The 17,883-nt window shown below is 35.7% G+C and overlaps 1 protein-coding gene across 1 annotated transcript in view; it reads right to left on the minus strand.

The window, feature by feature from the left end:
• NFXL1 (nuclear transcription factor, X-box binding like 1) overlaps positions 1-17,883 on the minus strand; it is a 71,228-nt gene that overhangs the window by 51,284 nt on the left and 2,061 nt on the right. Inside the window, exons 2-4 of the mRNA XM_038556030.1 lie at positions 15,955-16,128; positions 4,847-4,956; positions 2,611-2,744 (exon numbers count right to left, since the gene is read on the minus strand). Of these exons, the coding sequence (XP_038411958.1) occupies positions 2,611-2,744; positions 4,847-4,956; positions 15,955-16,128 (418 nt within the window). The remainder of the gene's footprint in view (positions 1-2,610; positions 2,745-4,846; positions 4,957-15,954; positions 16,129-17,883) is intronic.

Below are 17,883 nucleotides of genomic sequence, written 5' to 3' on the forward strand. Positions count from 1 at the left end.
TGGCTAACACATACAACTGAGGTAGAAACAGAATGTTTTATAATTTTTCAAAATTAAAATAACCATATGTGGCTAGTTGCTACTGTACTGAATATAGTTAGAATGAAGCTACAAAAAGAAAGCAATATTAGTTTTCTACTAAGCAGATGCACTTTATTCTTGAGGTAGTCATTCCCATTTTTATGAAGCTCAAGGTTTTAAAAGTTTGGTTGGGTGATCTGCAAATAAGTAAAACAGATTAACACAGCAAACAGAAGAGAGAAACCAGATTATACGTAGGCAACAGCAACAAGAAACATGCCTAAAATTTAGAATTGAGGAGGAAAAATAAAGAATTTTTCGACATCTAATTCAAAATAGGTATACAACAAATGTGTTTAAATAAAAAAAAGTTCAAATATTGTTTTGTCTTCTCTGCTAAAGCAGAAAGATTTTCACCTAGCAAGATTAAAATAAAGCAGTGTTAACCTTCAGCCCTATCAAATTCACTTCTAGATCATAGATCACTTCATTCTAAAAAGATGTTCTATCCCTTACTATCCCCCAGACAAACGAGTATAGTTAGTATACTATACTAGAAAAAATTTTGTATCATCACTTTCTTTTATATCATATAAATTTTCAGTGTCCTGAGAACATGTTCTGTTTCCAAATAAATGCCACATAAATATTCAAAATAACCAAAGCTATTTGTTTCTGTAATCAAAAATCAAAATCAAAATACCATGTCTCAAATAGAATAGTAACTAAAATTATTTTGTTGGAAGAATTATAAAAGAAAAATGTCTACATTTTTCTAAGCCAATGCAAAGGGCGATGTGTACCTTAAATAAGCCTAGATATGGATGGCTAAAAAACAACTCACAACACCCTAATACTACCCATCAACAGTGAGGCTAAATTATCCCAAGGGATTGGGAGAAGTTGGGGCAAAAAGTGCAAATGGATGTGTTTTATTTAAAACAACGGCATGCAGTGCTCGCTTCGGCAGCACATATACTAAAATAATGGCATGCAATAATGAAACGTAATTATGTCATATCTGTATAAATAAGCCATATCTTAATACAAACCATTATCCACAAAACTAATTTAAAACTATTAATATTTGTATCAAGTTCTAGTTCCATCTTGATGACGATGAAATAAATCCAGAATAATCCTTGATTTTCTTAAAAAATATGAAATACCGAATGCAAAGATTACTACTACACAGGTGACTCAATTTTTTGTTCCTCTGAGATTTAAGTAAAGAGTAGAAGTTTCATTTCCCTTTTAACTGGTATCTCCCACCACTGTTAGCAAGATGACCACTTAAAATAGAATGAGATGAGCAAGTGATAAAAAGTATACATAAGGTTTAGATCTCTAAAATTAAGTCAGAATACCTAGTTTTTTACCTATTGAACACTTAAATCCTCCCACAAATAAATATATAGTAGCAAAACAAATACAGACTCTGAAATTTTAAACTGTTGCAGAGAAGCTAATATTCAATGCAAACAAAACAAATTATATCTCTAAAAATATAAGAATCAACTCAGAAGAATAGAAAAAGCACTAAATTTAGAAGGCAGAAATTCTAGTTTTCAAATCCTAGCTTTACCACTTAAAAGAGAAGCCAAATATATTATTTTGCTTCATCAATTTCAATATCCCCATTATTAACATGGGAATAAGAACTCTCATAGAATGCTAAGAATTATTTTTCAAGGTAACTAGTATTAAAATGTTTTTGAAAAACAACACTACCACAGGGGCACCTGACTGGCTCAGTCAATTGAGCGTGGAACCTACTTAAAAAAAAAAAAAAAAAGAAGAACAAAAACAAAAAAACCCACTACACTACCACAATTTTACAAATGTATCGGTATTTGTGGTAATAAGGGGAAGTCTAATATGGATCCAGGTTTTCTGAGGTCTGAATCTCATATAATTTGGGGACCTCTATGAAGAATATAAAATTAGCCACAAAAGTGAAGATTTATATCAACACAGAACCCCTGAAGTTTATGCTTCCATATCCTGACAGTAAATCTACCTTCTGAGTTGCCAGGATGGATAAATTATCTTTATTTAGCAGAGATATAAATTCTCCACTGCTCAACTCTTCCTGGAAATACAACAGGAGTTTATAATCAAATATTCATCAATAATAAGCCATGCTAAAGAAATAAATGTGGTAAGACTGGATAATACACACCTGTAGTTTGAGAGATTTTGAAGATAAAATCAGGAAGCCTATGATCAAAATACATTAGATGACAGTCTTATACCATGTGATACTAACTAATGTATACTAGCAGTAACTCTAGAAGAGAAATACCAGAATTATGGATTCTAGTCCTATATAATTTTAAAGAAATGGAAGTTCTTTAAAAGATAATTAAGGAGTTGTTTTGCAGAAGAAAAAGTAAAGTCTGAATGATTAGATTTCATTAGTTTTTGAAAGGAACAAGAACAGAAGAAAAAAATTACTATAATGCCACAAAACTAAAAACTAATTGAAGGCCCAACAAGGATCCTGAAACTGCCAATAAGGCAACTTATGACCTACAATTTTCATTTATTTTACAACTTACTATTCCAACTAAATTAGCAGAAAGTTACCATGGCCAAGGATAATCTCTCTTTCCAAAATCGTCATCCGTCAAAGGAGAAGATACCAGAAATTGGCTATCTTTAGCCCACTTCTGGATACAGGGCATGTGAAATATACAGAAACATCCTGAACAGCTCCAAACCTAAGACAAAGGTATCAGAAATTAACATGTATGCAAGGATTCTCTTTGATAATTCCACAATACTTTAAAATGAACATCACACTGAATTTTTTTGAAGGGCTACCTAAGGACTAAAGAAAAATTTTTCTTTCCAGTCTAATAGAAGAAATGTTCTTGATAAAAATTTATTTAAGTGTAGAACACTTTAAATAAGAATATTAATTACCCAGAGTCATTTAGCTAGAAATAACTACTACTAACATTCTAGATGACCTCCAATTGTTTTGGTATAAATTTCATACATTTTTAAAAGAAGGTCACGCTATACTGGTATGTAACTTTATAGTCTTTTAACATACTATAAAGCATTTACCATTATTAAAATATGTTCATATATGATATTTATAACTGTATATCATGCAGATTTACGTATCATCATTTATGTAACCAATCTCTTGTTGGACATTTAGATTATTTCCAATTATAAATAATGCTACAAAGGAATCCTGAAATATGTACGTATATCTCTACATAACCCTTTTGTTATATAAAATCTATTAGTCTAGCACTTACTGCTAAATTCTAAAAATTGAGCAAAAAACTTTATATATTAAAACTTAAGGAATAACAGTAAATTAATTTTTAAAACCTGCCAACACTTCAATGACAAAAATCAGCTCTCCTTTCAATATAACATTTTGCAACCATTCAATAAAATCACACATGGAGCACAATGCTTAAGCTGGCAAAAATATTTTTAAAAAGGTGGCAAAAAAAGAAAAAAGTGGCAACTTCTTAGTTTGAGTTACCTCCAAAGCAGTGCCTAAGAAAAGAACTGGGATGCAACAATGAGGGGATAAGGTAGGGAAGAGGAAATCCCAATATATGGTTTACTGTTGAGCTGATTACTGCTAAAGGCCCAAGTTCAGAACCACCAGGGACTCTGTAAAACACATCACAGACTATCCCAGCCCCAGCCCTTACCAGGGAGAAGGCTGGGACACTCATCCACCAATTAATTCCATGTGGAAGAATGTTGCCCCAAGGGGGCATTGACTCATTGACTCCCCTATGCTCGTGCATGATGTCCGTGTACTAGCTGAGTCAGTTCCCAAGGAGAAAGCATTAAGGTTAAAAACAATAAATCCACACACACAGCAAGTATTTAAGGTGGAACTATAACCACATGCAGAGACTGTTCATCCACTGCAGCTGAAATTAGAGTAAGCCAACCAGATGTGATTCTGGACACTAAAGGAAGGTGCATCCACAGCTATTCTATCCAATGCATGTTAAATTTCTGATTCACTCTACACAACCAACTCAATTCATCCAGTCTGATTTTGTCTAGGCAATGCTGCTGTAAGTAGCATATTAATCTGAGTCTAAATGTTGAGTCTACCATATTCAGTCATAACTTCCCCTTAATTGCTTCTTTAATGCCCTTTTAAATTTACATCTGATTAACTTCACCAGTAGACCACAGCACCTCTAAGTACATAAGTTACAGCTGAATCCATCTCTTCCCAATGACCCGAGCCATTTTCCACAGTGTCTTCAACACAAGAAACACAACAGAAGCTCACTAATTAACTCTAAGAGTCATGGCTAGATTCTCTACTTCCTTCTACATTTCAGTATTTGTGGGAATGTGTAAAGTACAGATGCTATGCTTTATCAAACTGACATGTGCATTAAAACTGAAGATATCTGCTTCACTTAATATTGTTAAAAATACTAGATGCTCATTTTTTACAATTAATTATTTTTTAAAGATTTTTATTTCTTTATTCATGAGACAGAGAGAGAGAGAGACAGAGACATAGGCAGAGGGAGAAGCAGGCCCCCTGTGGGGAACCCAATGTGGGACTTGATCCCAGGATCCCGGGATCATGACCTGAGCCAAAGGCAGACGCTCAACTACTGAGCCACTCAGATGCCCTGGATGCATATGTAAAATTTTTTTCAAATTACAGATTTGCAAAATGGAGATCAATTCATAAATTTCTCAAATGAAACATTCTTGAATGAAAATAAGCAAAAGAATAAATAGTTCAATACAATAAATTCAAAATAAGATATTTTGTAGAGATGGATTAAAATAGATAAGGAGAAAAACTTACTGCTTGGTTTCTCTTCACTGAAGCAATACAAATTAAGCACGTCATAGCCCCTGCTTGGAAAGCTTCATGTACATACTGTCTTGTTCGCTCTAATTCACGCATATCTCCATCTTGAAATTTAAAAATTGAAAACTTCATGTTAAGCAACAGCTGAAAGTAACACAAATTCACCAATAGTGCCACATAAAGTGAGGACTGTAGCCATTATCAATTGCTCGAAATAGCTGAAAGACGAGAAGTTTAAAAAAAAAAAAAAAAAAAAAAGGAACCAATGAACTGCCAAGAGATCACAAAGTCCACACGTTAAATCTTATGTCCTTGATTCAAAAACAGCACATTGGCCCTCTCTGAGAATATACTTGCTCTTACTGCTGTTACAGTCCTTAACAAGTCCGGCAGGGCAGAACCATAAGCGAGAGCAGTGAGATGTCAAGTAACAAGGAAAAGCATACCTAAGAGCAAAGTGAAAGAACCTGGAAAGTCAAAGCTCAGCAGAGGCAGTGAGCATAAATATAAGTGGGTGTGTTGATACACAGCACATTCTTACCGAAAACTTGCTGAATGAAATAATCCTGAGTTTGTTACCCTATAATAACCTTGTTTCATTATTTCACGATTTTTGCTTAAAAAGGTATCATGAACTTTTTAGAAAATACCACAAAACTGTAATTTTCTGTAAGCAATTATTGAGCACTTATTTGCTAGGCACTGTATTTGTATTTCAGTGGGATTAAATGAGCTATTTTTATCTTTGTTTTACACAGAAAATGAGAAAACTGAGGCAAGAACAATTAAGTAACTTCAGTGTGACTGCAAAGTGAGCCATCTTAACCACAGTAGCAGCAAAAGGTTACTATAAGAAGATCCAAGAAATAACAAGTGACAGCAAAATGAAAGCCTAAAAAGCTACCCAAGAGCATGAGCCACCAAAAAGACAATAACCAGTGTCACTTTGGTGTAAGAGAAATAAACCTACATGCCTTGAGTGTGATAAAGATTCCATAATAGAGGAACTGAGTCTCCAAGAAAGTAGACTAATAGCATAAGCTATCATGGCAATAAAAAGCTTCAAATCAAAATTTTAGTCATCAAAGAAAAAAAAGTAAGACATTTGGCTAATTCTTTACCTTCTAAAATCACCTAAGTAAACAACACAACAACTTGACTCTACATTAAATACACATAATTATAATTCAGGATATTAAAGAAAATATACATAAAATCACTCACCAAACTATAAAGTATTATAAAATTACTAAAGACAATTGTTCATTTTTTTTAAAAAATTGAAGTTTAAAAGGTATTCTTAAAAGCAGACTTAATAATCATACTGTGTGCTTACTTTGCTCTTCAACATAGTTGGCTTTAACAAATATACAACTGACCCTTAAACAACTACACAGTCATAAATCCGTGTATGACTTTTGATTCCCTAAAACTTTACTAGTTAGTAGCCTACTGTTGACCAAAAGCCTAATAACAAAACAATTAACACATATTTTGTATGCTATATGTATCATATGCTATATTCTCACAATAAAGTAAGTTAGAGAGTAAGAAATGCTATCAACACCCAAAAAACAAATAATCCAGTTAAGAAATGGGCAGGAAATATGAATAGACACTTTTCCAAAGAAGACATCTAGGTGGCTAACACACACATGAAAAGATGCTCAACATCACTCATCATTAGGGAAATACAAATCAAAACCACAATGAGATACCATGTCACACCTGTCAGAAGGGCTAAAATTAGCAACTCAAGAAACAAAAGATGTTGACGAGGATGCAGATAAAGGGGAACCCTCTTACACTGTTGGTGGGAATGCAAACCAGTGGAGCCACTCTGGAAACCAGTATGGAGGTTCCTCAAAAAGGTAAAAATGGAACTACCCTATGACCCAGGAACTGCACTACTAGGTATTTACCCAAAGAATACAAAAATACAGATCCAAAGAGGCACATGCATCCCAATGTTTATAGCAGCATTATCAACAATAGCTAAACTAAGGAAGGGGCCAAATATCCAACTGGTGAATGGATAAGGAAGACGTGGGATGTATATGTGTGTGTGTATAAAATGGGATATTACTCAGCCATCAAAAAGAATGAAATCTCGTCATCTGCAACGATGTGGACGGAGCTATGGAGTATTATGCTAAGCAAAATAAATCAGAAAAAGACAAATACCATATGATTTCATTCATATGTGGAATTTAAGAAACAAAACAGATGAACATATGGAAAGGAAAAAAAAAGAAGCAAACCATAAGACACTCTTAACTAGAGAACAAACTGAGGGTTGATGGAAGGAGATGGGTGGGGGATGAGCTAGTAGATGGGTGATGGGTATTAAGGAGGTGCTGGCACTTGTTATGATGAGCACTCAGTGTTAGATGCAAGTGATGAATCATTGAATCTACTCCTGAAACCAGTACTGCAATATATGTTAACTAATCAGAATTTAAATAAACATTTTAAACAAAAACAACAAAAAAGGAATATTATTAATAGTAAGAGAAAATGCATTTACAGTACTGTACATATTTATTGAAAAAATACATATATAAGTGGACATGTATAGCTCAAACCCATGTTGTTCAAGGGTCAACTGTAGTACAAGATTTTAAATTTCACCTAATTTAACAGCTAACATATAAAATAGAATTTGAGAACATGACAGAATACACTTTAACAAAACAAAGTCCAACTTTATAACATTTATTTAAGATTTCTTTGATAATTGTATTCAAGTTTGGCTGCAGGATTAAGTATACTGCCTAAGACGTCATGGTGGATAGCCTGGCATCTGAAGTCACACATTTTAAAAAGATCACTCTGGCAACTGAAGAAAAATGAATCTATGAAGGCCAAGACTGGAAGCCTGAAGTACCAACTGAGAGGCAGTCATAGCAGATAAAGCAAAAAATTACTTTAAGCAAGTTAACCATTTGTCTCAGTTTCCTCATCTTTCAAATGGTATTAATATCTACCTCATAGAGTTAATGTGGATTTAATCCACATATTAAACAGACGTCAGGGACTAAATTAGGTAATAATAGTATGTGGGGAGAGGAAACATGGAGTTAAGAAATTTAGGAAGTAAAACTCAGGAGGGCTTGGTGACAATTAGATCGTCCTGCCTTTAAAAGCCACGTTCATGTCAATAAAGGAAAGAGTGCTGTGTTTAATGAGATGTCTAACATGGGCAGAGGGGAGAACGGTACTGGATGAGATATACTCATGTTATGTTTGCGCCATCATTGCACTCAGATTTCTGGCTTGGGTGGGGTGGTGCTACTATTTGAGGTAAACAAAACAAGAAATAAGTTATCTTTCAACCTATGTTTGACGTGTCCATGGGCCAACAAGATAGGGACACCCATCAGGAAGTTGACCATGTAAGTCTGATATTTTAGAGAAGGGCCATGAAGGTACGTACAAAGACTGGGCTCAAACAAAAGAATAAACTTTTTGGGCAAAGTTCTGGTGTTTAATCCACTAATTTGAGATGGGAAACACCTCACTACCCTAACATTTATTGTTCTTAAATCAAGTAATCAGATTTCCTTATTTTGATATAAGCAAAGTAGAGAACAAAAAGGAACAAGAGTCAAAATATTTATGGATTTGACAAAAAACATAAGAAAAATTGCCTTAACACTTTAAGAGAGCCTGAGAGCCAGGCCAAAAATTAAAAACTTATAAATGATAAATATTTTCTTAAATAGTAGGAAGAAGTACTGTGAGTTACAATCTGGAATTTCCTATTTAAAAATAAAACCCTCTCTATCTAAAATAGTTTAAGTGAGGTCCTCTTGAAGCAGGAAACTTCTTAAGGTTATACATTCTATAAAGTCCTTTAGAACCAAGAAACTTCCTAACCTTAAAGTAACTCTTGGATCAACTTACCTGATTAAGCCAGCTGATAAAGGTCACACTTTATCAATCTACCTGGCTGAGCCAGACGTCAAGCTTCCTAATCTCAATTCCTTAGCAGATATTAAATTCCTCAGAAAATCTATTTGAGAATGTGTGCCCATCTTCATGATGCCATCGGAATACTCAGGCTATTAACTAATATTGGTGATACAATGCAGGCATCTTTTCTAATAATGACATTAAGTATGAAATGTAGAATGTATTAAAATGTAAAATAATCTATTTTTATACTTAGTACCAAATCCTTCATAGCAACATCAATTTGGCCCTCTCACTCGTAAACAAATGTGGTAATGAGAGCAACCTAGATATGCACAACTTTTAATGTGACTGTACACATCAAACCAAAGAAGACTTAGCTTAAAAAGAAAAAGCATAAAGTCGGAAGTTGTAAGATACAATATAAAGTAATGAAGAAATGAAATTGAGCTCGAAACACATTTAATATGATGAAAAACAAAGAAAAATGAAGAATAGATTTAAGGGAGTCTTCAAAGTCATCAAGCCCAACCAAATCAGAAGCGGGGACAACCTGACCCCACTCATTTCAGGGAGTTCTGATATCCCCCTCCCAAATCCTAATGAACTGCCTATGAGTGTGTATATACATATATATGTATGTGTATATATGTAGGAGAACTTCTAAGGCTGCCAACTATAATGAACTGCACTATATATATTTATATATATGTGTGTGTGTATATATATATACATATATAAGTGTATATATGTATGTATATATATGTAGGAGAACTTCTAAGGCTATAAGGGACACTGCCATTCTCTCTGCTTTATGGAAAGATTAGTGTTCTACATGTAACTCAAACAGTAAAATGCACAAAAATTCAACTCTACAATACAAAAATGCTCACTCTTAAGATGCAGAAACTCTTCCATATAGACTAAAGGTGTTTTTTAAAAGTTAGGAATATATTTTCACGGATGTCAAAAAAAGTCAAAACGGAGGGGTGAGCTACAATGGCAGCAGAGGAGGAGTACTAGATAGTTATCTAGTATTTGAGGGAATACTAGACAGTATTCGAGGGACTACAAGGTAACTATCAAATCATTCTCAAAATCCCAGGAATCAACCTGAAGATTGACAGAATAAACTCCACTAGTAGAGAGAGAAGCCACAGCGAAGCAGCTAGGAGGTATGGAGACAGAGAACATGGTTTAGGGGAGAAGCGGATCCTGAGTGCTGCAGTGGCGGGGGGGAGCCATGGTCGCAGAGAAAGGTGAGAGAGAGAGGGGGAGAGAAAGAGAAAGAGAAAGAGAAAGAGAGAGAGAGAGAGAGAAGAGCACACAAGGAGAACACACAAGAACATTTCCTCAAACCCACTGGCTCGGAAAACAGGAGAGGCTGATTTTCATGAGTTCTTGCAACCAGTGGGGCATGAAAAGCCTAGAGCTTTAAAGGTCAGCGGGCTGGCTGGGATGAGCCCAGAGGGCACTGCTCCTGGAGGGAAGGCAGGCAAACAATCTGTGGGCAGACAGCGTGGAAACAGTGATCTGAAGAATGCGTGGGGCACAAGGAGGAGATTATTGAGATTATTCGTTCCTCCTGGAGTCCTCCCTGAGAGACCGTGTTCACTGCAGATGCCTTTCTGGGGACAAAAGAGCCAGCTGGTGCCATTTCCCTGCTGAGTCCCTCAGTATAAACACAGAGACACGAGTGGTAAGCAGCACAGCACTGACGATGGCTGCCTCACCTGCTTATACCAAAGTCCCACACCCCCGCATCCTGATGGACCGGCCCTTCTCAGTCAAGCCTGCCGCAGTCCCAGGGCAGCAGGCCCCTTCCCCAGAAGACCAAGCAGGAACCCCTGCCCACACCACGGCTCCGACCAAAGAGTTCTGCCAGTCTTCAGTTCCAGTGGAAGCAGTATCAGGTCTCATTTAATAAGCAGACCACTTGCCACATTCTGGCCAAGGACCAAACACTGCCCACAGCAGGCAAGAAGAGCCTCTGCAGAGGACTGGCCTAATGGATACAGCAGTCAAGCCAGAAAAGCAGGGCACCCGCAGCACACACCACAGATACTCCCTGAAGCACCATGCCCTGAACACTATTAACCTCTTCTTCATAAAGTCATTATTCTCAGAAACAGGAACATAACAGGCTTTTCTAACAGAGAAGAAGGCAGAGACTTAGATAAAATGCCAAGACAGAGGAATTTATCCCAAACAAAAGAACAAGATCAAGTCGTGGCCAGAGGTCTAAGTGCAATAGATAGAAGTAATATGCTTGATCTATCAGCAGTATGCAGGATACTGCTGGGCTTGAGAAAACAACAGAAGACATCAGGGGAGACCCTTACTGCAGAGATAAGTTAAAAAAGAACCAGTCAGAGATGAAAAGTACATCTGAGACTGGAAACAGGCTTGATGAAATGAACACAAGGTAGAAGAAGCAGAGCAAGGAATAAATAACATAGAAGATAAAGTAATGGAAAATAATGAAGCTGAACAAAGACAGAAGAATTATGGAACACAAGAAGACTTAGGGAATTCAGTCCCTAAGTCTCATCAGATGTATTCACATTTGTATTCTAGGAGTCCCAGAAGAAGAGAGAGAAAAGGGGCAGAAAATTTATTTATGGAAATCAAAGCTGAAACCTTCCCTAATGTGGGGAAGGAAACAGTATCCAGATCCAGGAGGCATGGAGAACTCCCATCCAAATCAACAAAAGCAGGCCAACACCAATATATTGTAATTAAATTTGCAAAATATAAAGAAAAAAATCTTAAAAGCAGCAAAACAAGTCTTTAATTTACAAGGGAAGACCCATAAGGCTAGCTGCAGATCTCTTAACTGAAACTTGGAATGAGCCAGAAGGGAGTGGCATGATATACTCAACGTGCTGGATGGGAAAATCTGCAGCCAAGAATATCCTACCCAGCAAGGCTTTCGTTCAGAACAGAAGAAAAGATAGAGTTTACCAGACAAAAACTAAAGTGGTTCAGAACCATGAAACCTGCCCTGCAAGAAATACTAAAAGGGACTCTTTGAGTCAAAGAATGAAAAGGAGAGACCAAAAGTGACAAAGACAAGAAAGGATCAGAGAAAATCTCCAGAAGCAATGACAAAAGAATAAAAGGGCACTAAATACATATCTATCAACAATTGCTCTGAATGGGCAAATTGGGCCCAAAGTACCAATCAAAAGACATTGCATGTTAGATTTGAAACAAAAATAAGACCTATCTATATGTTGCCCATAAGAGACTCATTTTAGGCTTCAAGACACCTACAGATTGAAAGTGAGGTAATGGGGAACCATTTATCAAGCAAATGGATGTCAGTAGGAAGCCAGAGTAGCAATACTAACTTTGGAAAAACTGGACTTTAAACCAAAGACCATACCAAGACATAAAGATAGGCACTATAGCATAATAAATGGGACAATCCAACAAGATCTAACAACTGTAAATATTTATGCACCTAATATGGGAGCACCCAAATATGTAAAACAATAACAAACATAAAGGAACTAATTGATAACAGTACAGTAATAGTAGGGGACTTTAACACTAGATCAATAGATCATCTAACAGAAAATCAACAAGGAAACAATGGCTTTGAATGACACACTGGAACAGATGGATTTGACAGATATACTCAGAACATTCCATCCTAAAACAGCAGAATACACATTCTTTTCAAATGCACATGGAACATTCTCCAGAACAGATCACATACTAGACACAAATCAAGCGACAAGTACAAAAGGATTGAGATCATACCACGCATGTTTTCTGACCATAATAAGAAACCTGGTCAACTACGAGAAAAAAATCTGGAAAGACCACAAATCCATGGAGGTTAAAGAACATCCTACTAAAGGATGAATGAGTCAACCAGGAAATCAGTGAATTAAAAAAATAAAAAAATAAAAAAACAGAAAAAAACAGAAAAAATGAAAACACAACAGTTCAAAATCTTTGGGATGCAGCAAAAGCAATCCTAAGAGGGAAGTATGTAGCAATACAGGGCCTACCTCAAGAAGAAAAGTCTCAAATAAACAAACTGACCTTACACCTAAAGGAGCTAGGGGGTAAAAAAAACCCACAAAAACAAAGCCTACAGCTAGCACAAGGAAGGAAAAAATAGGGATTGCAGCAAAAATAAATGATATAGAAAACTTAAATAGAACAAATCAATGAAACAAGGAGCTGGTTCTTTGAAGAAATTAATAAAACTAATAAACTAGCCAGACTTAGAAAAGAAAAAAGACTCAAATAAATAAAATCACAAATGAGAGAAAAAAACACCACATAAAATACAAACAATTATAAGAGAATATTATGAAAAATTACATGCCAACAAATTGAACAACCTGGAAGCAATGGACAAATTCCTAGAAACATATAAACTACCAAAACTGAAACAAGAAGAAATAGAAAACTCAGACAGATAACCAGCAAAGAAATTAAATCAGTAATAGAAGAAATCTCCCAACAAACAAACGTCCAGGGTCAGATGGCTTCATAGGCAAATTTTACCAAACATTTACAGAAGAGTTAGTACCTATTTTTCTCAAACTATATGAAAAAAACAGAAAAGGAAGAAAAACTTCCAAATTCATTCTATGAGGCCAGCATTGCCTTTATACCAAAACCAAATAAAAGACTCCACTAAAAAGAGACCTATAGGCCAACATCCCTGATGAACATGGATGAAAAAAACTCTCAATAAAATACTAGCAAACTGAATCCAAGAGTAAATTAAAAGAATCAGTCACCATGACCAAATCGGATTAATTCCTGGGCAGCAAGGGCAGTTCAATATTCACAAATTAATCAACGTGATACACCACATTAATAAAAGAAAGGACAAGAACCAAAGTTTCTCTCAATAGACATAGAAAAAGCATTTGACAAAGTACAACATCTATTCATGACAAAAACCCTCAACAAAGTAGGTTTAGAAAAAAAAAAAAGTAGGTTTAGAGGGAACATACCTCAACATAAAATAAAGGCCACACATGAAAAACCCACAACTAATATCCTCACCAGGGAAAACTGAGACCTCTTCCTCTATGCTCAGGAATAAGACGGGGATGTCTATTCTCACCACTGTTATTTAACATAATATTGGAAGTCCTAGCCACAATAATCAGACAACAAAAAGAATTAAGTCATCCAAACTGGCAAGGAAGAAGTCAAACTGTCACTATTTGCAGATGACATGATACTCTATAGAGAAAATCTGAAAGCCTCCACCCCAAAATTTCTAGAACTGATACATAAATTTAGTAAAGTCCCAGGATACAAAATCAATATACAGAAATCTCTTGCACTTCTGTATACCAATAATGAAGCAGCAGAAAGAGAAATCAAGAAATCAATCCCACTTACAATTAGACCAAAACCACACTGATACCTAGGAAAAAAACCTAACCGAAGAGGTGAAAGACCGTGTACTCTGAAAACTATAAAACACCGATAAAAGAAATTGAAGAGGACACAAAGAAATGGAAAAATATTCCATGCTCATGAATTGAAAGAATAAATTGTTAAAATGCCTGTATAACCCAAAGCAGTCTACACATTTAATGCAATCCCTATCAAAATACCACCAGCATTTTTCACAGAGTTAGAACAAACAATCCTAAAATTTGTATGGAACCAGAGACCCCCAATAGCCAAGGCAACCTTGAAAAAAGAAAAGCAAAGCTGGAGGAACCCCAATTCCAGGCTTCAAGTTATTTTACACAAGGATATAGTGATCAAAACAGTATGGTACTAGCACAAAAACAGACACATAGATTTGGGGAACAGAATCTAAAACCCAGAAATGAACCCACAACTACATGGTCCACAAATCTTTGACAAAGCAGGAAAGAATACCAATGGGAAAAAGATATTGTCTTCAACAAATGGTGTTGGGAAAACTGGACGGCAACATGCAAAAGAATAAAACTGGACCACTTTCTCACACCATACAAAAAAATGAATTCAAAATAGATGAAAGGCCTAAATGTAAGACAAGAAACCACTGAAATCTTAAGAGGCAAAAAAAGGCAGTAACTTTGACATCAGCCATAGCAATTTCTTACTAGATAGGTCTCCTGAGGCAAGGGAAGCAAAAGTAAACATAAACTACTGGAACTTCATTAAAATAAAAAAGCTTCTGCACAGCAAAGGAAAAAAAATCAACAAAATGAAAACGCAATCTTCAGAATGTGAGAAGATACTTGCAAATGAGATATGTGATAAAACGCAAATATCCAAAATATATAAACAATTTATAAAACTCAACACACAAAAAATGAATAATCCAATTAAAAAACGGGCAGAAAACAGAAATAGACATTTTTCCAAAGAAGACCTACAGATGGCCAACAGACACATGAAAGATGGTCACCATCACTTACCATTAGGAAAATGCAAACCAAAACTACAACGAGATACCACCTCACACCTCAGAATGGCTAAAACCAACAACATAAGAAAACAACGGGTGCTGGTGAAGATATGGAGAAAAGGGAACCTTCTTGCACTGTTGGTGGGAACGCAAGCTGATGCAGCCACTCTGGAGAATAGTATGGAGGTTCCTCCAAGTGTTAAAAATAGAACCACCTATGACCCAGCATTGCACTACGAGGTATTTACCCAAAGAATACAAAAATATTGGTTCAAAGGGGTACATGGACCCCAATGTTTATGGCAGCAACACCTACAATAGCCAAATCATAGAAACAGCCCAAATGTCTATCGACTGATGAATGGATAAAGATGTGGTATGTATACACAATGGGATATTATTTAGCCATAAAAAAGAATGAAATCTTGCCTTTTGCAACGAGATGGATAGAGCTAGAGTACCATGCTAAGTAAAAAATATGTCAGTCAGAGAAAGACAAATACCATATGATTTCACTCATGTGGAAAAAACAAAACAAGCAAAGAGGAAAAAAAGAGCGAATGGTAAACCAAGAAACACTCTTAACTATAGAGAACAAACTGATGGTTATTAAAGGGAGATGGGTTAAACAGGTGATGGGGATTAAGGAGTGCCCTTGTGATGAACACCAGGTGTTGTACGAAGTGCTGAATTGCTACACCGTACACCTGAAACTAATATTACACTGTACGTTAACCAACTGTAATTCAAATAAAAACTTTTTTAAAAAGTCAAAATTTAAAAGACAGTACAGCACCTGTCTGAGTAGTGTAACTTGTAAATGTATTAGCAACTATTTTTCCCCGTTTTCCTTCAAAATCTTCATCTCCTTCTTCTTCAGAGGAAGAGCTAAAGTGTTCTTCAACAAATTTTTTGGCTGCAGCTTGATTAGCCTTCTTGATTTCCTCAAATTTCCTTTGAGACATTAGCTCTGCTTAAAACAAAACAAACAAAATTAGCTTCATTTCTGCAAAACAATCCCTAAGAGCATAGGTTTAAAAGTCATTCTTGGAGCATCCTATTTTACTACTATGTACAAAAGTATTTTCAAGTTTCTTGTCACAAGACTAAACACAATAGTACCACAATGAAAGCTTTCATTTTTGTTAGATATCCTGCTAAATGCTGCAATTGTTCTAGAAGCACTGATTAACAAATTTAAAAACTATAAACACATGACAAAAGCATCCAAAAAACCATTAATCAACCTCAAAATAAGAATGTTAATAAAAATTAAAATGGGATGTTTAAAAGTAAACCAGGCACAGTGATTTTTAAGAGGTGAGACGCATGCCGCCTAGGAGCACATCAGAAACCGTTAAACTGGGGATCCCTGAGTGGCGCAGCGGTTTAGCTCCTGCCTTTGGCTCAGGGCGGGATCCTGGAGACCCGGGATCGAATCCCACGTCGGGCTCCCGGTGCATGGAGCCTGCTTCTCCCTCTGCCTATGTCTCTGCCTCTCTCTCTCTCTCTCTCTCTCTCTGTGTGACTATCATAAATAAATAAATTAATTAATTAATTAAAAAAAAAAAAAAAAAAAAAAAAAGAAACCGTTAAACTGGATGCTTTCTCAAACAATCCTCCTCCATGCTACCGCCCAGCAAAGATTTGGCACAAACAATATTCACCGTATACCCGTTATCTTTATAATCTGCTCTTAGAAAGCTCAAGGACTTTTTGCCTTTATTCAAATGTGGCCACAGAACATATATATTTAACATTAATCCACACAAAATGCTGCCGATAGGAAAATGTGGTTTTTACAGCAGTTTCGTTCCAAAAAGAAATGTTAAATTTTGGATTAGTTCTTCCACTAATCTCTGCAGCACTGACTGTACTTCTCATTTTGTTACTTGGTTAAATAACACAAAAAGATTTAGATTACTTCATAGTATATTCGCAAGTCCTTAAGGGGGCAAGGACCAGGGGAATTTTCTTCAAGTACCATTAACGAACTCTTATGAACAGCAACCACAGTTTTTTGTTTTTGTTTTTTCAGAAGTCAAAGGTTTTTATTGTTCTACTGAGGCAACCACAGTTTTAAGAAAGGAGCCACAAACATAACTGATCTGAATTTATTAGTGCCCATATTGAGAGCATTCTAAATTCACAAATTAAAACTGTAAATCACGGATTGAAAATTCACTTTGAGCTTGAAACTGATGAGCCACTACCCAGATAAGCTTTCTTAGTCTGGGTGGTGCGTCTCTACTTTGTGATGTTTTATCTTTTATTTCCCTCGTGAAACATTTTCCTTTTGTTGTTGCAGCCAGTCTAGCTGGGTATTATGCCATTATTTCAAGTAAAATTGAAAGAAAACGTACACAGTACCTATACAGGAATCTTTTTAAGTATTAGGAGAAAAGTAATGACTATAAGATAAAGGACTCAAAACTTGATTGCAATGAGATGATAAATGCCACTAATTGTGGAAAACTGGCACTTTAGGATGCATTTCTTTAAAGGCTGAATTAGAAGACATAATATAAACGTCCATAACCCTATCAATGTATCCACATAAGATCACTTCAAGGAAAGGTGACAAAAGCAAACTTTTTATATATTAAGTCTTACAGTCAAATCTCAATTGGATATCCAGGTGAAGAATGCTTGCTTTTTCCTACAATATCCAAGAAACTTTACTAAAACTGTTCTTAGTCTCCAACTTGCACATTGCACCACTCCC

This window comes from Canis lupus, chromosome 13, assembly GCF_011100685.1.
Source record: "Canis lupus familiaris isolate Mischka breed German Shepherd chromosome 13, alternate assembly UU_Cfam_GSD_1.0, whole genome shotgun sequence".
Classification (NCBI taxonomy): Eukaryota; Metazoa; Chordata; class Mammalia; order Carnivora; family Canidae; genus Canis; species Canis lupus.